Below are 25,552 nucleotides of genomic sequence, written 5' to 3'. Positions count from 1 at the left end.
GAGGATAGCCTGAGGATGTTTTATGCTGCATGGGTAAATATTCCTTTACCAGGTGTTTCATGATGAATATGAAAGTTCTGGGATCGTGATCGCCTTTCCTCTCGTACGCTTCACTTTCTTCGTAACTATCAAAAATATGTTAATTATTTTTATTATTTGATGAAATTGTATTTGAGATAGTTGAAAAATAGTTTAGGAGACATTTCACGGATATTCAAAGAGTATCTTTTATTTGACATTGTTATTAAATTGAAATTATCATAAACATAAATACACAAAGATAAATAAATAAACGCATTGTCTTCTCAATAATAGTAGTTTGACAAATGATAAAAAAAAATTTATTTGCAAGTAAAAACTTTAATAAATCTAGTAGATAAACGCTAAATTAGAATTTGATCAATCAAATAGTCTCAATCTATATATACATATATATATATATAATACACACACACATATATATATATATAATACACACACACATATATATATATATATGTGTGTGTGTATTTATCCTGATTGATCGACTTCTAATTTTCTATCTCCATTGCATAGTTTGATATGGATTGATATCGAAGGGAAATCCTTAAAAAATTGCACAAAGAAAATCCATTGAGAATTTTAAATAACAATAAACAAGAATAAAAACGTAAAATTTTTCTTAACCAATTTACAAATCGTGTGTACTTAAAAGATATACGTGATGCGCGTAAAAAGACGATACGCAAAAACTTAATATTATATAATTGAAATATAATATCTACAATTCATATGAAAGCGAGTAAACGAAAAAAATGTTTATGATTTATAATGCACTAGCAAATTCGTTTCGTTCGCCCCTCCTTTTTCATAAACTATATAAAATCTATTTATCAATTTTATATATCCTTCGAGTACAAAGCTAAGTGTGTCAGATACGTCAAACATCTGCACAACCTTTAGGAATCTCCACAACCCAGTGACCCTGAATTTGTAGTAGCACTATGGAAGCTTCGCATTTTTATATTATGAGAAATGGTTATCTTTTCATACATTCTAGTCCGAACAAACCGATATATTCATCACGCATAGAGACAGTTGAATATTTGATCAGCCTTGTGGGTAATTTATCTATTAATTAATTTTTATTTTGTTTTAGCTGAACGATTTCTCAGATTTTTCTTTGTCGCTTGATCAACTTCTGGCAGATCGTCGTCCTCGGACAAGGCAAGTTTCTTTCCTATATACATAACACATGCATTTAATTACAATAAATATATACATATAGACTATAGATAAATGTGTTATAAAATAAACTCCGATATATAGGTAATAGAAATAAAACCACAATAATAAAATATATCATACCAAAGCATATCATAATAAAAATAACAAAATAAATGGAATCACCCTTACCTTCTCGTTTCCTTAACTTCTGCTTTGGCTTTGTCTTCGTGACGACGGGTACGACGTTTTCGCGTGCACGCTTAATTTGCTTTGAGATAAAGAAATACAAGAGGTAACCTTGAAAGAACAAAATAATAGATACTGCCGAAAATTGTACAGCAGGAGAATTGAAGTTGCCAGTAGCATAATCGAATTTGAACTCCAGTTTTCTTAGACCATATAGAAACACCGCACTTGAAAGCACGATGGTTGCTATTCGCGCGAACGCATATATCGAATTGGCGATGAAGAACGACACTGCAAATATCATTTAATATTATATTAATTTAGAATACCAGCTATGTAAGTGTAATAAGTGACAAAAATAACTTACATTTTGTTCTTTTCTCTTTTTGACTAATAAAGTGAATTAATCTAGCTGCATGTAGTAAAGCGTCTCCCACATAATGGAGAGTCAGCAAAATTAGGGCAAGTTGTTGGAAACTGTAAGGATAAAAATCATATTACAATAAAAACTGAAAACTGAAGAAGCAAAGAAGCATTTATACCATATTATTATAATATTACTTGAAGAAGTAAGCTGCAAATGTGAAGAATAATCCTATGGTTGCATGAAGGAGACGTTGTGGAATGTCTTCTTTCTTGATTCGTTGAAAGTAGAGCTCAGGATAACAATGCAACCAGTACGCAAGTTGGCCAATAAAGAATAATTTCAAAGAAAAAGACATTGGGGCTGGGTATTCTTCCCACAATGACCATATGTTCAGAAGCATATTTTCTCTAGACAAAAAAAAACCATCAATTTTATATATATATATATTTTTGACATTATTACTCCAATATTACCATTCTATTATTAAAATTTAAAAAATGCAATTGAGATAAAAATTTACATTAATATAAATTTTGTATTACCTGATTACAATATCAATAGCCCATAATGCAGATAATGTATAAAACACTATCAATTGGCTGGACTCGTTAAATTTAGAAAGCTTTACTTTGCTGAGATGAAGTCGTTTGGAAATTTTCTACAAAGAAAAATAATTGCATTGATAAAAGCTTGAGTATATTCTTACATTCGATATCACAATGGTATACTTACATCAAATATATATTCCTGAAGTACAGCATGCATAATAATAGTTATTAAAAAGTAAAAAAATACTGCACATATATCTTTCAATCCTGTGGTATATTTTATTACTGCTGTTGGGTCTTCAGTAGTATTGGTCACATTGTGATGAATGGCGATAAACATATATGCCCATGGTGAAGTAACCTAAAAAAAAAAGATAATTATATTCAAATAAATTCATTGATGAAATAAGTAAATTCAGAAGTCATACGTAAAGCATAGATATTTGAATAATATGATATATGATAAGTTACTCTGATATAAATTTTAATTCCTTGATATAGTCTTCTTTGAGAAAGTAATATAAAAAAACTCTATGCAAGATAATTATATGTAGCATACAGCTATATGTAGTCCTTATGTAAAACAAATTATGTGTAGTATATAAGTTTAAATATATGTGTACAATTATATGTTGTTATTACAAGTAAATTTCTGTATATAAATATTTAAAAATGAAGAACATTTTTTCAAACTTAATAAATAAATATGTATATGCAATTAAATTCTATTGTTCTATTTTAACTGATGTTGACAACCTGTAACATATGGTTATCATACTTTTCATTTTTCTACGAATTTCTATGTAATATGAAATACAAAAAACACAGCCAGATGCTGATCACAAATGACTTGTGCGAATACAATTTTTCAAATTGTTCCATTCAGACGAAGTAAACATGATTGGAACAAATGACAGACAGATGTTAAAAGGAAAAACTCGCTGTCACACTGACCTGTATCATCAAGCCGATCACGAAAACCATAGCCACACAGGAGACGATATCTGCATGATTCTGTATAATAAATTCATGGCTGAGTATCGGCGGATTTTTGTTCGAGCTTTTGCGTCCCTTTATCGCGACCATCCTGACTTGGCAGAGTGTGCTCACTGCAGAGCGAACGACGGACTCCGACGGACTGCAACAAACAGCCGTTTTACCGCGAAAACCGGACCGCACCGCTCCGCTCTGAAACGTCACACGCACACATTGTGCATGCGGCGGCCAACGCCGCAATGTGGCGCTCGCCATCCCAACTCGTTGGCACTACACACGTCATGCTGGCAATCATACTCCGAAGAATTATTTCCAAAAATTCTGCCTCGACCATATTATAAAGATGCAGAGATTCATATTTTACTTTTATGAATAAGAGATGTAACGAGAAAAAAAGATTTAGAAAAAGTATGAATTAGAGTTTCGAACGCTCGTTTGACTTGTAACGCGATGTGTACGATGTTTCTAGCGCAATTTAAATGAAAAAGGAACGGTTGCACGTGATTGCATACTTAATAAATAATTATTGCAAATTAAGAATTTAGTTTGGCGTAAAAATCATTTTCGATTGTTATGTTTTCTGAAAGTAATTAAGATTTATCAGTATAATATATTGTGTTTCAAAATTTTAATTTAGCAGAAAACTGAATGATGTATGCAATCTAACACATTCGGAAGATATAATTTATTTCACAACATAGATACAACATTTTGCATGATAACATGTGCATATTCGTTTTTTCTAAATTTAGGCATTTATCGCAACAATTAAAATGCGCAATTTCGAGTTGTTGACAAATATAATTTTACACGTAATACGCCATCAAGAATTCAATGACGTCGATAATTTAATAGTGGAACAGAATAAATTATAAAATTGCGATATATACTACACATGCATATACTATACTACATAAGATGTAAATTCATTGATCAACAATGAGTCAAAAATATTTCTCTCTCTAAAATTTAAAAAATAATATATCTCATTTTTAGATATTCTTATTGCGCTAATGACGGATAGCTCAACAACAGTTCAACATTACACAAGTACTATTTATGTATTCTGTATATACAACTTCGAAAAACTTGGTATATATAACACTCTATTATTTAATTATACATACGTACTACATCCACACGTGTAAATCATAAATAAAAAGTGTAATATATTTGTATTAAATATTAATATAACTCATTAAACAAAATGTTGGCACCAAATTTGATTAAATTTGCTGCCAATTTGCTAACATTGTTAACATTTGGTCATCTGGGAATTTGATTGTAAGAGGGAAAGCCCTCTCGGTGTAGACAATTTATGTAAAATATTGATTTCTTGCAACAAAACATTTCTCCTTTTACCTGCTATCGTTCTCAGTTATATGTTAAAACAAAAAAGTTTAACAATTATTTAATATATTTAATTGTAATTTAAAAAATGTGAGTCTTAATAAAATAAAAAGATATAATGTAAATTTTTTATAATTACAAATCTAATTTTCTACATAATTAATGAGAACTTTCGTATCTCTTCTATACTCGTTTAATTTTGTTCTATAATTTATTAGAGACTCATAGTATATCAATAAATAGATGAAAAAAGTTCTTATGTAACTCGTCGTTTAAATAGGCATTATTAATATATATATTATATAGTAATATATTATTCAGAGTTGCCTTTTGACACAATTGTTTCATCGTTTACCAGACCATGTGTATATATTTTGCGACAACTTTGAACAAGCAATCTATCGAATAATTTATGTATATATTGTACCTCTCTGGAGTTTATATTACATATATATATATATAAACTTTCAACAGTACAATAATACGCACATTGTGTGTTACATTCTACTCGAACTAGAATACATATATAATTCTATTTTATTTCTTTACGAAACATGCATTAATTGCTATTCACTAACAAGTTAATTTTCAACGTATACCGCATTATTTTGAGCAGCATCCAAATTGGAAATCATTATGTGCTCAATTCTTATATAAACATCAGTATGTTATGTGTGTAGGTGAATTATGTTGAAAAATTATAACATACGCTACTACATACAGATTTCTCTGTCTTATGCGCATTCTCATTATGCGTCTTAATTACATTCTGTATAATCCTAATGTTTTGCAATTCTACGTTGACGCTTGAGTAAATTCACGAACATGTGTAAGAGTGCACAAGTCATAATTTTTAGTGATGTCAAAAAGAATTGAATCTCTAAATACCTTTGTGGTCACAAGCCTTAAATTTTAGCGAAATTTTTTTTTAAATGTTATGTGCAACTAACGCGACTCAGATCAACTTTTTTTCTTGCGAGTCGTTCATCATTGCAAAATTATGTTTTGAGGTAGACAGGTATATTCTCCAATAGCTTTTTATAGCTTCGAATAATGCTAAAAGAAAGACAACAAACTTTTATCGACGCAAAATATCGTATTACTTTTAATCCTATACTTTAGTAGACCACAAATACAGTTCAGAACGTTTAATCTGTGAAACTCTTTAATTTTTTAAAAATCTGATTTACTTCTCTCTCTTTCTTTCTTTCTCTCTCTCTCTCTCTCTCTCTCTCTCTCTCCCTCCCTCTCAATTTGTGTTACAATTAAACATTACATTTATTAAATGTTATATTAAATTATACAACTAAAATAATAAATAGAATATCAAAGTATCGACTAAATGTTGATAAATATATTATTTTATTTAAAAAATACTGCATCTAATATCATAATTCTGTTAAATAATTATTTAAAAAAAAGCAATTTAATATGTGTGTATATATATCTACATTTATAGACAAAAGATTGGAATATTTTTTGTTTGATAAATTTTGGAACTGCTCACATTTGGATTTTTAGTTGAGTTTGGAAATATTTCCAAATTCAACTAAAACCCGTGGTTGTATATTTAATACGGTATGTCTATAGGAAACGATAATTTATTACATATTTTTATATGCACATTACAGAATACAGAATATGTAACGAGCATATAAAGTCTAGTAATTCAGATGATTATTAAAAAGACATTTAAAAAAGATATACCAAATTAAAGGATAGAATAAAAAGTGTAATTCTTAATAGACATCAACAACGTAAAATAAAATAAACTAAGAAAATAATAAATATTAAATATTAAATAAAATATTACTTTAAAATATTTTATTTTTTAAATCTCTTGTGACATACTGTGCAAATCTAATAAAATCTGATATTTCTACATGTACAATGATGTTTTGTTTTCGTAATGCAACATGGTTTGATGAGTATATATGATTTAGCTTGTATGATCAAAACAACAAAAAATTACATATATTCACATGAAAGTTGATTAAACTTTCTTTTACAAAAGAATTTTCCTTTCTTTAATTTAATTACCTGACACTGCTCTAACACAATTCTGCGATTAATTTTGGATATTTTTGTTTCGCTGTTGTACCAAATGGTGCAAATCTAAGATTGCTTGTTCTTCTGCAAAAAAACAGTTTAAACAATTTTACATTTTAATATTAAATACATATGTAGTTTTGTCATTGTTTGAAATCTCACCTAATAGTGTTCATAATAATATTCATATTACCAAATAAGCTTACAGATATGTTTTAGACATCCGAGTTGCTAACGAGAAATACCGTCTTTATCAACAAGCTGCACCGACGTTACACATCAGATATCTTATCTTTGCGCTTCACATATTATCTTTGTACCTTTGTACCTATTTCTTACCCGAGTTGGAAAATGTTCAATTTACCAACATGATTTCTAAAAAAAGAAAAAACAAAAGAACATGATTTCCTATATTCTCTATTATACCTGCTACAACACCGTCCAAATTATTTACATTTAAACTTGCGTACAGGTCTTAAATAAATAGCAACAAATACACGCAGCGCATGCCGTGTCGTAAGAGTCAGCGATGTACAAAACTAATAACACGAAAAAGAAAAGCCAAATTTTCTTAATGCACATGATTGAATAAATATATAAGATTTGTTTCACGTTCAAATAGCAATAAAATTATCATAAGTCATACAATATTGCAATACTTTTAATCATTGATATCTACTCGCCATACGATTAGAAACATCGTAATTAGAAATCTCGCGTGTCCACGTTATCTACATAATACTTTAGATGCTTAATTTCGCGAGTTATACAAGAGGCGGATCCTTCTGCTCATCTTTTCCATCCATCTCTTCAACAGTCATATAAAGGCCTTCTTCTTCGTACGTTGATTCATGCTTCGCCAATACCTTCAGCAAAGGACGTAGTTTCATCCACCATTGATACATCGGAATGCGATGCCTAACAATTGTTATTGAATATTACGTTGCAGGTCGAGTAAACTAAAATGACTCGTTGGAAAATTCCAATAGAATACATACTCAAAATCAGTAGCTTCCATAAGTTCCGTGAATGGTGTAAATCTATATTGACGTTTAATAATACCGAGCATTACTGCGCTGTTCACCGCTGTAGTGACCGTTTTGCCATCAGGACTAGTACATTTTCTTAATTGATCGCTGAACCATTCCACCGCCTTAGAGCCCATCTTTGTTCCCAAGTTACGATCGAAAGGCGTCGGTGAGCCACCTTGTTGCATATGACCTAAAATTCAAAAAAATATTTAACAATAACGAAAGACAACCCTACGTTAACTTTTGCGTGTTTAGGTATAATATTCGAGATAATAATTAAAAGAAAAGACGCATATCGGGAAGATGCATACCGAGTATGTTTCTCCTACAACTGAATAAACCCTTTCCTTCCTCGCTGAAAAGTCTATACATAAATTCTGTATTGTAATTTTCATTGGCGTTTTCATTCCTGATAATGAGACCTCTCTCGACACCCTCCGACATCTTTGCCGCCATCGAAATGACATCTTGATTCAAATCTTTAATGTTAAATTTCTCCTCATAGATATACGCCGCATCTGCACCACCAGCTAGACCAGCGACGGTCGCTAAGTATCCGCAAAAACCGCCCATCGTTTCGATGATAAACACACGGCGCTTAGTACCTTGCGCCGATTGCCGAATACGATCGCAGATCTGATAGGAAAAATAACCAATTACTCTAGTATTAATTCTTAAATTAAGTCACATCTATAAATGGATCGTATAATATTTACCTCTGTAATTTCATTCAACGCTGTATCACAACCCAATGAAAATTCAGTGCCCGGTACATTATTGCTGATAGTTGCAGGAATCATAGCGATAGGAATCTGGAACTCCTCGAATTTATTTCTCGCTTTGTAAAATGTGAGACAAGTTTGAAAACCCTGAAAATAAAGTATGTTTTATCAAAACTGGCGCCCCTTCGCGCAAATGAGCGAGGCTCGAAGAACTTGTTTACCTCAAATCCACCTATAATGAGCAACGCTTGAATTCCAAATTCCTTCAGTTTCTGAGCGATTTGGGGTAACTGATCTTCCTGAGGTGGTGAGCGTTTCGTTCCCAATTTTGCGCCGCCTTCCGCAACCCAGCCAGTGACAGACGGCCAATCCATTAATTTTAATCTACCGGCCATGAGACCCAACACTCCGTCGCAGATACCGTACACCTATACATCGAGATACAGAATTAACTGCAACAAAGATACAAGATTGCGAATGCTTTGTTGCACATTATACCTTATCGCCTCGATAAATACAATTTCTCACGAAGGAACGAACTGCTGCATTCATGCCGCAAGACGGTGATCCTATATGCATAACCGCCAACGTATAATTATCCTGTAACAAAACTGTAATTTATTAACGCAATAACAATCGATTATTGCGCACCATGCAACGTGTATGGAGAACTGAACGATTGCTTTCCATGCACAACGCTTTCGTTAAATGCTTCTCTTGTGAAAGCGATCATCAAGTATGAAAAATGACATGTATTTTTCTAATACAAGGCATACATTCTCTACTCTACAAAGACGTGGGTTAACTCACTTGTCCACATAAAGTGTATTGCTATGGAAGAAAAAGAAATACTGTTGTAGGAAAGATGCGTTTGGCATTGGTATTATATACGATATTTGCGAAAACAACGCTTATAAAATTTTTACAGAAACTGATTTACCTTCGATAATGTACGGCCATTAACTTCCTGAAGCAGTATTAAATAACATATGTAATAATCTACTTGTGCAATGTCATTTTATATATCAAAAACCCAATATTTTAATAGTTTATTAAAGCTTTTTTTATCTTTTATATTTCAAAATATGAAATAGATTTATACTACATAATATTATAGAATTGCGTTTTCGAGTCTAAAATTGGGTTTTTAAGTCTGAATAAACTTAAACATAAGCGGAAAATGATTATACCTTATTTACATCGTGATCTAAATCTGGAGCTTTCAAACGAGTCAACATTTTGTAAGTTTCCAAATTTCGTTCAAATCCCCTAAAAAATGTATGTGAGTGCATTTCATATTTCGCATACAGGAATATGTAAAATATTTTATCGATTTAGGTACTCACTTTCCTCGCAGTTGAACGGCAAGATCCCAATTCTTATTAGCCATAGCTTGCGCCACAGCTTGCGTACGACGCACACATTCCATAAGTGGCAATCTCACAGCTTGGTTACCGTCCAATGTAACGACACATGCTTCTGTGTCAAATGTTGCTTCCATTAAAGCCATCACAGCTTCAGCTCCCATCCGGCACCCCTGTAACAATTTATTAGTCAAAAATATATATGCAACTTTATATAAGAAACAATACGCAACTAAAAGCGTATATAAATCTTGTAAAATTCAAGATTACATATTAAAAATAATATGTACACATATTATATTTAAAATAATATTAAGAATCGTAAATTACAGAAATCTTACCAAAACTCTATCAAAAGCTGAAGCGTTGCCACCTCTTTGTACATGACCTAAAACGGTAACTCTCGTATCCTGCTGTAATTTGTCCACGACTACTTTGTGCACTTTCTCAGCAGTAATCGGATCGCCATTTCTGTCGACAGCTCCCTCAGCCACAATAATAATATTAAGCCGTTGACCAGTAAGTCTTTCCTGAAAAGAAAGTTCTACATAGTAATAAAAATCAGTAGAGAGAAAAATTAAAATTTGTCTTCGATTGATCTAAAAGCAGGCTAAAAAACAAAAAATAAAAGTAATAAAAAATTAAAGACAATCGTACAATATGCAACATATAAATTAACAATGACATAGAAAAAAATATTATACAGGGTGTCCCATTTTAATTGGCCACCTCTGTTAACTTCGCAGGAAATGATCAGATCAAAAAATATTCTCTACAAAAGTTGTGTGGTTTGGAGGGAGACATCCGATGGTGACATTGATTTAACCTAGGGTGTACGTGCCAAGGTCATACGTGGAGGTCAACTTTGTTTTTTTTAATGGAACATTTTTGATTCTAGAATCTAATAGCCGGTGTCAAGAGCTTTTCAAAACACTATAATGAAGTATTTTTCATTAAGTACTTTTCGAGTTATGAGGCTTGAAAGTTACAGTATTTTGACATAAAATATAAAATATCTTGTAAAACATTCAGTTTTCAGGAATCTTACCTTAATACTTTTATGTGCAAAATAATGAGACGAATCAATTGGTATAAAGAAAACACATAGTTGCTTTTAAAAAAAAGTATGCAGCTGCATGTTGCAAATTACATGTTTTCTTAAAAAAAAAAATTACATATTTTTCTTAAAAAAACTAAGTTGACCTCCATATGACCTTGGCATGTACATCCTAGGTTAAACCAATGTCACCATCGGATGTCTCTCTCCAAACCCAACAACTTTTGTAGAAAATATTTTTTTATCTGATCATTTCCTGCGAAGTTAACAGGGATGGTCAATTAAAATGGGACACCCTATATACATATTTATATACAACTTACTCTAATTCTCTTAATATCTTATGTAAGAGTATTATATAATGCTGCCACGCACATAACAATATTTTTTTAATATTATGTGTGTTCGCAGCACTCTATTGTAGTAACACTCTATATAAAAAATATTAAAAGAATCCCATAAGATATTTTTTAGGTTGCTGCAGCATGCATTCGATTAGCTTTACAGAATAATGTTATATTTTTCCTACATCGAATGCGAAAGTGTTTCCAAAGCATGTCGCAGATAAGTTACATAAGCACAAAAAGTAATCGAATAAAACATAAGCAATTAAAATAATAGTAAATTACAAAAAATAACGCATTGATTTGCAGGTTGCATAAGTCAGATATACATACATTTATATACATATATATATCTGAAGTGTGCTTAAAAAATTAAAAAAAAAAAAAAATTATCGAACCTGCAATAATTTTTTGCACAGCTTGTTGGGCCACTCTTGCTCGGGTGGCCATTCTGGGATGAAAACATAATCAGCTTCGCAACATATAGCTGCCACCAGAGCCAGATAACTGTAATAGTATATTGTAAACCTAACTAAAATCCTCTGCTTCAATGCAACATTTAAAATATTGTATAAAATAATATATCATCAATCATATAATTGTGTAATTTTGAAAAAAGCTATGCTCGATCAAAATAAAAGCCAAGTAAAAAGTAAGATTTGTAATAAATTTTCGCGCAATATAAGTGTTAATAGGAATAGTACGAACCGAGTAAATTTTACATGTACAAAATGTAATTTGATTGTAATCAATTATTTCAGAGAGAAGTCATATTGCATTTAAAAGTGCAAAAATAAATGTCCATCTTTTGAGTATTTCCATATTTTTGTAAACTAGTATTATTCCGAATATGCGTTAACAGTAATAATAATTTGAAGTAACGACTGGTTGAGAAACGTGCCTGTCGCACAGCTTGACAAAGCTCTTCGACCCAGTCACCACTTGTCGGAGATTCGGGAATAAAGGAATAGCAGGCTTCGGAAGATAAACTTGACATTAATGTCAGGTATCTGAAAGACTTTGTCATCTAATTATCTTCGGTAACAACAAAACATATGGCTATATATGTATGGTATATGTATAGCTATATATTCATTAATGCGCAACAAGTATAAGCAAAAGTATAAACACATTTCTCGTTCACATTCCTCTTTGTGTCGTCATTCAGAGGAAACAGATATGCATTCAGAATGTCTTATGATTCAATATTAATTCAAAACATATTCAGCAACAAAAGAAAACTGACATATACTGACATATATATAAAAAAAAAAAAAAAAAAACAGTTCTCATATTTAGTCAAGTTAGTAAAAATTAGCAATGCAATCTATAAAATTTGGAAAAATCTATTAGACGTGCCTGCTCCAATTTTTTACATAATTTTTCAGGCCAGTCGACGGGAGGCGGACATTCTGGGAAGAAAACATAGTCGGCCTCCGCAGCTAAAGCACCCACGATAGCCAGATACCTAGCCGAAAGTCACTCATTTATCTATATTTATTATTTAAATTCACTTATAGAGTCAACATCGTTTCGGCATTATAAAAGTTAGCAAGATTAATATTTGTATATCAATCTCACCAAATCTCTTGTAATTGAAATCTACCACGAATCACGCGCCATGATTCTATGTTGAGAAACTAACACTTGATAATTATATAACGGTATAATTTAAAATAAGTATTGAATTACTCTTTAAAATCAAGATTGCGAACTGTACTTACCCACAATGACGACCCATAACTTCCATTATAAATGTTCTCTGATGAGAATAAGCTGTACTAACTATAGCATCTATACTTTCAATGATACGATGCAACGCGGAGTCGGTACCGATCGTCATATCCGTACCGCAGAAATCGTTGTCAATGGAACCTACTAGACCGACAATATGCAACTGCTTATTCTTCTCGCTCTGTTCGGCAGTTATGTCCCCTAATGAAAGATAACGTTAGTCTCGAGCATCCTAATGCACTATTGAGATAAAATAAACATTTCCTATTTACCAGACGCAACCAGTTCTTTCAACAGCTCCGGCCATTCTTCCTTGAAGAGATTGGCGCCCGTGAGGGAACCGTCTCCACCGATCACTACTAAATTAGGTATGCCAAGATTGACCAAGTTTTTAGCAGCTTTTCGACGACCCGGGCGCTCTCTGAATTCTTGGCATCGAGCGGAGCCTATCACTGTGCCACCCTGAAAAAGAAAAAAGAATACAATATGTAAATAATGCATGAACAAGTAGTGATGCAACATTTTCATCAATTTTATGATACATACTCTATGAATGATGCAAGATACAGATGACCATGTAGCTTCTTCAATGTGTTTTCCACCGTCTACCATGCCTTGATAACCTTCCCGAATAAAATACACTCTGCATCCAAGATAAATACCCATCCGTACAACTGCCCGTACAGCAGCATTCATTCCTAAATAATGAGGTAACAAAAGTTAAGTATAATTTATTTAATTATGTTTTATTTCAAAATAAAATATGTAATTTATTAAATTATTTGACATACCTTGAGAATCACCTCCGCTGGTGAACACAGCAATCCCTTTGCCCTTGTGGCTCCCAGGTCTTATGAATTTTTGAGTTAGTGCGTCTTCAGCCATGATTGTACGATGATATTCCTTAAACCTCTGTAATATAAAAAATTACATATAAAGTTTTATCACATTAATATTATTGAGAAATTAAATTTGCTATTCCTTCATTTTTGTATGCTTTCCCGTGTTATTTGATTAGTGATTCTAATAATTACCATAATAATATAAAAATTTCTTGTTTTACTAGTATTTGTTTAACATAAGTATAAAGATATCAATAAATTATATTAAAAAAAACAGTATCATAACTTTTTGTCTCATAAATTGTGGGAAACGCAAACTTCTGGCAAATTCTTCCTCAAATGTGTCAAATCTTATCTCGAACGAAGAACCACTTGGTAAGTTTTCAACTGATTCAATATTATTTCTCCAGAACATCTAATCAAAATTCAAATTTTAATGTTTATTTTACATAAATTTCTAGTAAAAAATAAAAGGAAAAACTTTGTGTATAACATTGTAAGTATTAACATCACAAACGTTAACACAAGTGTCACTTGTAACAAGCTTGCCTCTGGAAATATTGAGGAAAGCTTTAAATTTTGCATACTGATCCTGTTTATTTTATCGACATCAGTCTTCTTCAATGCTTCAACAGCAATAGATTGTCTCGACATGTCTCTACATGTAATGTATTGTGATGAATATTTAGTTTCAATAGAGTCGGTTAAATTTAAATCTGTTTGAATTTCTACAGTGCTTTCATGTGTATCTGAAACATCATCCAAATTATTATCACTCCCTCCATAAGATTCCAAATCATTTTTGCCTGCACAGAGACACTGAACAAATTCATAATTTTTAGACATCTTTCTGCAGAAGGTATATTCAGTTTTATATTGTTATGATAACTTTTATACTGATCAATATATAAATTTTAACCTTAATTTAATAAACTCAAGTGGTATATGTATATACATATGTATGTGCAAATATTATATTCTAAATTCACTTCATTGCAAAAAAAATGAAGTGTATGTACACACGGTCACAGGAATGCCTTAACACATGAACTTGCACGAATGTGAATTTCACAAGCCAATTCAAATGTGCCTTGACACTCGTTGACCGTGTCAATTGCACAAAAAAATATCATTTACTATTTTTATACTTATACTGTTACTTGTACTATTACTATTACTGATTACAAGTAAATTATTAAACCTCTTTATTAACTCTTAATTCAATCTTTTTTTATTCACAAATTTATTGGATTATGTATATTCTGCTGTGCGGACAATAATAAATGTGAGATAATACATCATTAAAACAGAGGGAATAGCAATTAAAAATATGCGAAATCCATTAAAAACAAACAAATGTGAGATATTTTGTTGTAATATACGATTCGCAAAAGAATTATTCAAATTTCATATAAATGTTGAAATTATTTGCATCTTAAAATTAAGTAATACATGGCGTGAACGATATTTGGCTGCGTTTCAAAATGTGAAGAAGCGTCCACAATTTATATATATAACTACACAATTATTGCCAGTTGTATCACCAGAGTTTTTTTTTGTAACGAGACATTCTAATTTATATTCGACGACAGGCAACGACGTGTCTCGCGAATCATTCGCGTAAATATCTTTGCAGTTCTTGTGAAAAAATATGTGTCGCGCGATTGCAGCGACCAATGTCAAATCCAAAAATTTTACGACGAACATCTTGATTGTGAACTTCTATATACAATCTTGACATTCCTTTGATCTTGCTCGTAAATTCCAATGAAACGCAACAGCGGTAACCGTGTATTGCGCGTATCGAGAGAAAAAATTGCATCTTTACACGCAAACACATTATTACAATATTATTATGATATGCATACTTTACACATAAAAGATATTTTGAGTGTACTTTTAATTAAAATTTTCCATACTGTTTTAATTAAACGATAGAGATACCAAACAATCAATTGTTCAAAAGTGACTACGATTTGTACGATTTTGCTTTGTTATGCAAATGTTATATACCAAATCAAAGTTCCATTCGTGCTATTTATAGACATGAACTGTCAGACATTATTTTCTCAATCGATTGACTGTAATTGCTCTATAAGACGTGGCGAAGACGCGGTGAATTTCAACTTACCCGCGAAAAGTTAACCTAAACGCATCTTCAGATCATTTAAAAACACCATTAAGTAAATGTCATTAATAAACAAGTCGGCGAAAATATCAGTCGAGCATCAAGCAAATCAATTTTCAGAGCAATGCTATCGTGGATCATTGATATGCACTTTAAAGAATCAATTGACAGTCGCACGCAGGTGCAAGTACACGAAACCAAAGGTCGCGAAATCAACGATGAGCGTCGGTGCATCACGCGCTCACAGATAACGTTAATCAAGTATTGTAATCGATAATAAGTAATTTGACTCACCAGACAGTGACAATTGCGACGACGATACCCCTACGCTTTCAATGTTTCTGTAACGAACACTATGATCACCACACTGTTCAGCCGACTGAAGGTGACCTTTGTGCCACTGTTGGGTGACGGAGGGATAGATCCCACCAAGCTGACCAAATCCTTTTGGTGCGCATGATAAGTACGTCATCAACCACGTGACTGTCTTCATCATAAACTCTTGTTTAAATGTGTACTAAACGTACTTTTCCATATGAACCAAGCATAAGACCGCGAGAAGACGAAGAGAGCAGCAGATTAGTTGTGTCTCATTTCTTCGTACGTGATACATTACGCAAATCTGCAATGCTATCAAAAATAGACTTTCGATACCTATGAAAAAAGATACAAAACATGTTGCTTACTTCGTCTGACAGCAGGCCATACGTATGAAGAAAATAAATTCGAATAAAAATTAATATTTATTTTAATAAAATAACAATGCAAATTGAAAATTTTTCTTTAATTTTTTTAGTGTAAAATAATTTCTAAAATATCTTTAGAAAATAATAACCATGCTTCCTACGGATCCAGATAATCAAATGTTAATAATGTTGCAGATTTATAGTAAATTTGATTAAATTTGTTAACTGCTAACATTTTGTTTATTAGAAACTTTGTACTTGCCGTAATTCGTTTTCTCTTCCAGGCAAATTATTGAATATTTCTCTCTTGCTTTTCTCAATTATATATTAATTAATAATTCAATAAATAAGAGGGAAACAATTGACATGTAATTTATTGAGAATAAAAACAAAGCATCATACATACGAACTCCATAGAAAGCGTTAATCATTATTATTTATTAAAAATATTTTAAAAATTATTTTATGTTATATTAACACAGAAATTAATAGAATAAGTCATTATTTTTACAATTGTTTAGATTTAGCTTTATCATACCTATTGATGTAAATCAAAATTAGTATTATTCGCATTATACTATAAAATTATTATTAAACGTATCAATTAATAATATTATAAAATATTTTATGATATTTTATTTAATGATGAGAAACACAAATGGCGTGTCTAAAATGCACTGTGGATTACCGATGAATTTTCTCCCATTGCACCAAACGTGTGTCTTTTTCAAAGTGCCGAGAGAGGGACAGTTTTTACTTTAAAAATCTTCTTCCATGAAAGAAAAGGTTTTGAATAAATATAATAAGACTACGCCCGCTTTTATCGCTTTTACAGCTTTATTTACAAACATCATCCCACCAAATCAGCGTCGTCTTTTTTCTTTGTTAATCCATTTAACGTGTAATATACTCGATTGAAACGGCATTGATCTATATCAATTAATGAAGAGATGGAGGAGTAGATAAGAGAGGGGATTGCAGATTGATAGCTAAAAAGAGGCTACAATCTTAAAAGAGCGAAACTGAGAAAAGTTTTTCTTCTAGCTGGATTTATGCGACGATTAAATCGAAGGATATATATATATATATATGTATATATATATCGTTTGATCGCAAGAAAAATATTGCGAAAAAACAAAAATTAAGCAAGTTATGACAAAATACTTAATTGGAGCAATCAAAATATACAATTTAATCATTGTTAGAGAAAGATTAGCTCAGGATTGCTACAGAAGGATTTGTTCGATGAAAACTAAAAGCGAATTGATGTGACATTGCATGAAAAATGCATAAACATATCATAAATATAACATTTCATAAATATTATGTCAACGTGATGCAATCTAACATAATTTCAGATATGTTTTTGAAAATAATTATATAAAAATGTTAAAATTAAAAAACAAAATTTACTAATTATCAATTATTAAAATTTAGACTTGCGTGCGTATAATATATACGTACAGAAAAATCATTCAATGACATTTCTAATGTAAAGAGTATCATATTATTCTTTATATTAGATATGTAATTAATAAATTTTTCTGCTCATATGTATTATGCGGCTATACAAGTTTATAGTTGTATAAATTTTCTTTCTCTGTCAATATTATAGACAACTATAATCCGAATAAAAAAAATAAAAAAAAAAAGTTAATTTCCAGATTTATTAATCGTAAAAACATAAGTATATCAAAAGTTCACAACAAATCGACAAATTTCCGAAATCAATCTCATCAAAGTCTAAAGAAGAAATTCCTTCGAATTTTGTCGCTGGTATTCTTAGGATTATTTATGCGGGAGCTGCTCTACAATGGTATATTCTACACTTAACGCGGAGATCCTCAACCTCGTCCTGGATGCGACAAGTTCTATTTTCACAGGCGAAGAACTCTCCCTTTCTCTCTTGTGCGCGCGCGCTTTCTTTCTCTCTCAAGTTTCAACCCTCAGTCATTCGTTTTTTCATCCCTCGATCATTCTTCTGAACGACTTCTCGTCGAAAGTGTCACGACGCGCAAGTTGAAACTCGCTGGATCTACTAATATCTATCTAATCTCGCCACAAAAGACTCTGTTTATGATTCATGTAAAATACCGGGTGAATAATTCTCTCGCTTACTCTCATGCGTATTTTAAAATTTTTTCGTGAGTAACTTTTTTTTTTTTTACCTCCGCATGACATTTTGCGTCTCGTCACTCGCATTAAATAATATCTAGTGTAATTCGCTATTCTCATTAGCAAAAACCATATTTCATATTCCACATCGGCTACACGTATAAATGGTGCAAAAAATTTAGCATGATTAATCGTAGATAGGCCCTTCTGTTGGAAAAGGCACGCGTACATATACATATATATACATTTTATCGTATTTTTACCATGTATCTCTCTGGTGTATGCATATACATATGTATGTATATATACATAATGCATAAGTCATGTATACAAGTATATGTGTGTAGATATACCATCGATAAGAAAAATGGGAGAATGGACATGGAAGAGAGTAAAATAGGGCGAAATGGGGTGAAAGAGAAGGGAATACATCTAACACAACGATACCCATAATAGCAATCATAATAAATATTTTTTTGCGTTTTAAGTACATGAAAAAGTCTATGCAGCTCCTGCGTGCTCTCGATATATTGCTAGACTAACTATGTCAAACAACATATCGTCCTTACATGAATATTCTCCCATCGGACTTTATATCCTTTTTCTTTTTCTCTCTTTCTTTCTTTTTTCTTTTTACATTGATGCAGCTATTACAGTTTCGTCATCGCCCAAGCTGTTGTAAAAGGACCAACTCGTTTTGCATGTTGATCATAAAAGACTCGTTAAAATTATGATAGATGCTAAGTACAAAAAAAAAAGAGTAATAATATATCAACATTATTTATGAAATCAAATTAAAATGTAAGTAAGATTTTAATCGTATGACAAATTAAACCAAAAATATGTGAACATTTAATGTGAACACAACGCATTCTGTCCAAAAATATCTCTAGAAAATGCGGATAATAAATACAGACATTGATATATACAGTAATCATATCTAGATATTTGTGCATCATAACTCAGAATATGATCATTAGTTTGACATGTGCGAGAGAAAATAAAATCAGAAAGAAATAGATAACGTTTCGTACGATATTAATGAAAAAAATGTAATTTGGAATTTTTCAATCATCATAATGCATGAATATCCAGACACAACACATACGCCTGGAGTACCCTAAATGTGCATAACTTTACGTTGAAGCTTCGTATCGGATGATGTATATACAAGACAAAAATGAACGAGTAATTATCCTGTAAATAATATTATCAGTATATTACATGTTTCACGTTTACTTAGAAAAATGAGAAATTGTCGGTGAACGATATTCTCTCAACAAGCTTCTTTAAAAACCGTAAAATGTGTAATTTCAAAGTGTGTCGCGAATCGTGGATCCCGAACTCGAGGAAACGGCCATTCCGATCCAATGAGATTTTGTTGACAACTAGACGATTGCAGGAATCCTCTTAAAGAATGTTTCGTACTAAAGTCCATTAATTATGTTAATAAAGCATAATCGGCACTTCTCTGTCCCGGGACGTTATTCGCCATGTGCAAATATTTCCTCCGAGACACAATGGCATTGTCGATGCAAAGCAAAATACAATCGTGGGGTATGGTTTTTCTCAGACATTTTATCAGAATTTATTATTTCGTGTAAACGTTTATAATAATTATAATTTACAATTACGATGGGCTCATGATAAATACAAATAGATCAACGTAATTTGGGACGGGGAGAAAAGGGAAGAGGAACGTGGGAGGAAAGGGGAAAAGAATGAATGGTAGAAGGAAAACGGTAAGTGGATAGATAGATAGATAGATGCAATTTTCTATGTGCGAAGAGCAGGACCAAGGTTGAAAGGTTATTCAATGGGTAAATCACATAAATTCATGTGACTGAACATGTACTGATATAATGAAGAGACGCATCGTCGGCGCTCCTCTCGCAATCGTGTCGACGTACATATTCGCGCTACAGACGTGGTCGACGCTTTCAATTGCTGTTAAAACAACTCGCGTGTGATTCAACAAGATTTGAATAAATCAAGAAAGAAAAAAAGGAAAAGGAAATTCGGATCGAGAAGATTAGAGATGAGAAGAAAATCGGAGAAATTATGTACCAACAAGCCGCTGATGCTGATAATGATAATAATGATAATAATGATTATGATGATGATGATGATAATGATGATGATGGATGATGATTATGATGGTGATGGTGATGGTGATGTTGATGTTGATGACGATGAGACGATTGTAATAATGATATCGGCAACGATAAAGATGATAATTATGATGATGTCTCTCCCGATCGAATAAAGTCACTGCTAAAGTTATTAAAAAAACATAACGTTTATTTTGGAAAATTTATAATACCCAGAAAATGAAAAGAACACAACATGTTAAACGTTTGGTTGTTGAATTAGAGAGATGGGCAGTTGGGGTTCACGGACAAAGTTAGATTGAGGAAAATATTTATAAGAAGCAGAAAAGAGCGGAAAAAAAAGGAAGAGGTGGAAAAAGAAAAATGTTACATTTGAGAATGGCCCACTGCGCGAGATCGACAATACTATCTTCCGATGGTAGTCTTCGTATCCTGCCACTTGCGATCATACACGCACACACATACACACACAACACACACGCCTGGTCCCGCCCAGCTGGCTCTCGTTGAACGTGCATCGAAGACTCAATGAAAGAGGAGGAGGGTAAGGTTCAAGTAATGATACCTGTCTGCATTTCTCATCGTTCGACTCTTCGGCCTTGGGTCTCTCTTGCTATAGTAAATATCGAGACAAAACGAAATGCAAGAACGAGGAATACAGACAAGAAGTGAAAATCAAGATATTGCGGATATATCTCATTTCCAATCAATCGTAATTTTTGCATATGAGATCACTCGTTTTCTGATCGGTTGCTTCTTACGCGGTTCTTCTCTTATACTAGTAACATTAATTTTATTTCTGTATCTTATCTTTACTTCTCACTTCGTCTCGATCTCAAAAAGCTCTATCCGCAATGGAGCAGCGAGTCGCAGATCGCAGGATGCTTCAGATTCGATTTCCGATGTCCTGCATCCTCCATTGAGATCAAAGCGGAAACAATGTCGACGAGTAAGTTGCAACAAGGCTTCAATTACACACGCTACATTCTCGGTCGAGGGAGGAGGAGATGGGCGGGAGAGGGTCGACTCGAATGTGTCTTTGCTCATCGTCTCTCCAATTTCGCGTGTTTCATTCTCATTTCTTTTCTTTTTCCCCGGTTTGATTTGTTTTTTCCCCTCCTTTGCAACCAAAGTGTTCCCGCGCATCTTTCCTTCCCGGCGATTTCGGACCATCTTGTCGCGAAAAAGACATCGATTATACATCGAGAAATATCAACATGACAATAGGAAAACGTTTACCCATTTACGTGCAATTAGAGCGTCTAACTTGCTGAACTTTGCTGTCTCTCATAGCAATATTACATATGCATGGTATATGTGTGTTTGTGTATATATATGATGTTAGCATGCGCGCGTATATACACATTCTTAATTATACATATATATACGAGAAGAGTGTGAACATTCAGTTCCGTATTTCTTTCTTTTTCTCTCTCTCTTCGTGTCGGATGAGCGTGCTTGCACAGATCTTCGAGCTCCCATTAACCTTATACGCTTTTTCCTCAACATGGAATAAACACTTTCAAATTCAGTTGATACATCAGGTGTCAATAATTTCTTACGCTTTCGGTTCAAGACTTTTCGGGCCGTGCGCGTCCAGATACCTGTTATCATCTGACACGGTATTATGTTTGATATTTTGATATATCTATGCGTTTGACATCTGTGAAAGGCTAAATGTTAAAATATTAACAATAAAATTGTAGTTTTACATTTTTATCAACAATTATGATGCACAAATATCCAGATACAATGCGTTTGACCCGACAAGTTTTCTAAATCGCAAGCCTAACGAGGCATTATTGACGCCTGGCGTAATACATAACACACAATCCCTTCCGCGAATTAAAAATGAACATCGCACAGGACCAAAGTAAATGACTGCGTTCCGAAATTTACTGCCAGTACTAAGAATCTACAACATACGTGACGTAAACTATAGATTTTTAGTACTGGTAGTGAATTTCGGAACACAGCCAATATATGATTATATGTCTATATATGTATGTATGTGCGTACGATTTGTTCTCTCTCCGTTCTTCTCGACCGCGATACAATTTTATTAAGAGTAAGTAGTAAATATATCTGTAGCGTATATATTATAATCGCGTATAGTGGAGAGAGAGGGAGAGAGAAAAACGAGGATCGGTCGAACAATAGAGTGTGCTAGAGGAAGTCAAGGTCCAGACGTCAGGATCGAGATATACAGCTTCGTAATGATGCGTCATACGTGTGTAATCTCCGCGCTCGACAGTGATAATGGAAATCGAATGAATTCTTCCACATTCCACCTCCATCGATCACGCGAAACTAGGGGAGCGTATGTGAACGATGACGAACAGAACAATGACCAGAAACGTGCTCTTTTCTTTTCCCTCTCTGCGTCACAATTATACGACCAATGAGAATGTAATATGCAATAGTTATTGACGATCGCGTGCGCGCGAGTGAAAAACCGAGCGCGCTCGTTCGTCGCCTCCAAATCTGATCAAATTCAATTTTTTTTCCTCTTGCCGCTTTTACATTGCAGATAGAATCATGTTACGTGGAAAAAAAAAAAAAAAAAGAGTCACATTTCGGTTAAATCCCTGGTCGCGATTCCGGGCATTGGTAAATTCACGAAAGCAACCGCGACGTTTCGGTCGTGGCGAACGGAGAAGTTTGCATGAGAAGAGATATACCGAGTCGCATGCGGTGTGCAAGATTGTGATGGCTATAGGATAATTATAGGACCGCTGGAGATGGGATAAAAAAAAGAAATAAAAAAAAAGAGAGAAGTCAAATGGCAAGAGTGTGAAAATCAAGTCACCATTAATATCGTTTTGGAACTTAATAACTTAATGTATTTGTTTTTACTTTTCTTTCTCCTCCTGCGTTCTTCCCTTTGTATAATAATATTCGTACTTGCTAGACAATGTGAAATTTAATTTAAATGACAACTGGATATAATGTAATAGATTCATGCGTGCTTTTTGTTTCTTCGCTTCTTCTCGTACCTCCGCTATTTCTTTTCGTCTGGATTTTGTTTTCTCTTTCGTTCTAGCTCTATAGTCTGTTTCTTTAGATGGTAAGCAGCGAGCAGATTCTGCGAGTAATGACAGCAGGTTGTCCTCTGCATTCCGTGTCTCGTCCCAACGTGATTCACTCTTTAGTATATCATTCTTTTGTTTTCTACTAGCAAAGCCGAATAATCTAGCGCTTCCTTTTTTTTCTACGATGTGTGCGTTACCGTGAAGGTCACTCGTGCATCGGCAGCATCGCGCGACGATGCACGCGTCGACGAGACAGGGTATGCGAAGGAGAGGCGAGTGTGTACCTCCTCCTGTCCTTTCCTCTGTTCATCCACAATTCGCTCCTTCCTATATTCCACCGGAACAATACGGTAATGAGTGGATCAATATGGATTTCTTTTGCTTGAGAAACGTTTGTGCCAGAGAGACCGAATGTGATCCACGCGTCTCGACCATCCCCCTCCTCACCGATGATGGCCGATGTACGTGAATATTTTACTCGATGCTTCACAATTAATATTTTAGCCTCTTCGTTTATTCTGGATATCGCGACGAGGTTCCAATTTTATGTATAGATTTTCCAAATTATTTTTCACTTGCCATCATCCGTGAGCGGAGAGATATGGAGTCGAGCATGGGTGGGTGGCACGAGTACTCTTAGCACGTTCGACTTTTTCGAACTGGGCGTAACAGCTGTGGCGGTGGCATCGGCAGCAGTGTGCGGTCGTGTCAGGATAAAGAAAGAAAGAAAGAGAAAAAAGAAAGGTGAGAAGGATCAGTTTGTTTTGTTTTCGAGGAGAGATGTGTAAGGAAAAGAGAGATCTGCGATTGAAAAGAAGAAAGGAAAGAAGGAAACGAGGTACGCGAGGGACGAGAGGACAGGTGGACATGGATGGATGAATCTGGGTGGATGAAAATATAGGTGAGCACTTCAGGGGGGGACGGGGAGACGATAGAGAATAGGATGTTCTTATTAGGTTTAGAAAGGACTTAAGTTTAGGAAGGTTAGTTGTCGCCGCCTTCCTGTGGCTCGTCCCCATCACCCTGCGTATCACTGGTCCACAGAGTGAGGTTGTCGCGCAGCAACTGCATGATCAGCGTGGAATCTTTGTAGCTGTCCTCGTTAAGTGTGTCCAGTTCTGCGATCGCGTCGTCGAACGCCTGCAAAGGTCATTTATCTGTGTCAGAGATCTTTTTCCTTCAGCTTCTTTTTTATTACATCATTTTTTCCCTACTTCTTAACATTAATGTTCTTCAATATCAATAATTTAATCTCTATATCCAATAAAGAAATAATCACACTTGGAAATATGTTTGTATTTCCAAGTGGACAAATAAAAATCAAACTATCTACTTGCAAACAAATTATATAAATTTTCTCAAATTCAATGTAATCTACATTCACAAATTATTATTTAATATTAGATTTACAAGTAAAGAGTGATGCGAGATGGTTAGTGTGGTACCAGTGGAGATATCAGTTTATTAATTATTACAAATGTATTAGCAAAAAATTTGAAGATGGTTAAACGGCATTCACACAAAAATTCATTAATTAATACTGTTAGGATTAAATCAAACTGATTACAAGGAGATATAAAAAGGATAAATTCACTCTTGCAAGACAAGAATTAGCACAGGAGAGAAAAGTCTTTATTCGGTATAAGACTGTTGATCTCATTTAAATCTATTGTAAAATCAAGAC

At 33.2% G+C, this 25,552-nt stretch overlaps 3 protein-coding genes across 14 annotated transcripts in view; all 3 read right to left on the bottom strand.

The window, feature by feature from the left end:
* Positions 1-642: 642 nt before the first annotated feature.
* On the bottom strand, positions 643-3,559 carry TRAM (translocating chain-associated membrane protein 1). Its single transcript, XM_012362500.2, has 7 exons — positions 3,262-3,559; positions 2,492-2,668; positions 2,302-2,417; positions 1,954-2,166; positions 1,760-1,869; positions 1,396-1,683; positions 643-1,219 (listed from the first exon to the last, which is right to left on the bottom strand). Exons 1-7 carry the CDS (start codon positions 3,556-3,558, stop codon positions 1,125-1,127), a joined length of 1,296 nt encoding a protein of 431 aa, XP_012217923.2. The 5' UTR covers position 3,559; the 3' UTR covers positions 643-1,124.
* Positions 3,560-3,973: 414 nt separating this feature from the next.
* Positions 3,974-16,432, bottom strand: Pfk (ATP-dependent 6-phosphofructokinase). 8 transcript variants are annotated; one of them, XR_001100280.2, is made up of 20 exons: positions 16,219-16,432; positions 14,346-14,545; positions 14,083-14,211; positions 13,746-13,866; positions 13,501-13,652; positions 13,227-13,416; positions 12,945-13,155; positions 11,619-11,727; positions 10,161-10,349; positions 9,802-9,992; positions 9,646-9,724; positions 9,396-9,422; positions 9,266-9,286; positions 8,954-9,055; positions 8,677-8,883; positions 8,450-8,602; positions 8,045-8,369; positions 7,701-7,923; positions 6,909-7,620; positions 3,974-6,786 (listed from the first exon to the last, which is right to left on the bottom strand). XR_001100280.2 is itself a non-coding variant. In XM_012362544.2 (19 exons), the coding sequence occupies exons 1-19, from the start codon at positions 16,418-16,420 to the stop codon at positions 7,467-7,469; spliced, it is 2,985 nt and encodes a 994-aa protein (XP_012217967.1). In that variant the 5' UTR covers positions 16,421-16,432; the 3' UTR covers positions 3,974-7,466. The 8 variants fall into 8 exon arrangements, 7 of the variants coding, with proteins under 7 accessions (XP_012217967.1, XP_012217966.1, XP_067203395.1 ...); XM_012362544.2 differs by lacking the exon at positions 11,619-11,727 and adding an exon at positions 12,580-12,688 and having other exon boundaries at positions 3,974-7,620; XM_012362543.2 differs by having other exon boundaries at positions 3,974-7,620.
* A 991-nt stretch (positions 16,433-17,423) lies between these two features.
* The window catches only part of 14-3-3zeta (tyrosine 3-monooxygenase/tryptophan 5-monooxygenase activation protein zeta), a 47,430-nt gene continuing 39,301 nt past the window's right edge, over positions 17,424-25,552 (bottom strand). For all 5 annotated transcript variants that reach the window (XM_012362552.2, XM_012362554.2, XM_012362550.2 and 2 more), the window contains exon 5: positions 17,424-25,008. In XM_012362552.2, the coding sequence (XP_012217975.1) occupies positions 24,853-25,008 (156 nt within the window). In that variant the 3' untranslated portion in view covers positions 17,424-24,852. The remainder of the gene's footprint in view (positions 25,009-25,552) is intronic.

Source organism: Linepithema humile, chromosome 1 (assembly GCF_040581485.1).
Source record: "Linepithema humile isolate Giens D197 chromosome 1, Lhum_UNIL_v1.0, whole genome shotgun sequence".
NCBI lineage: Eukaryota > Metazoa > Arthropoda > Insecta > Hymenoptera > Formicidae > Linepithema > Linepithema humile.
The sequence above is the reverse complement of the archived record's forward strand: the minus strand, read 5'-3'. Positions and strand labels throughout refer to the sequence as shown.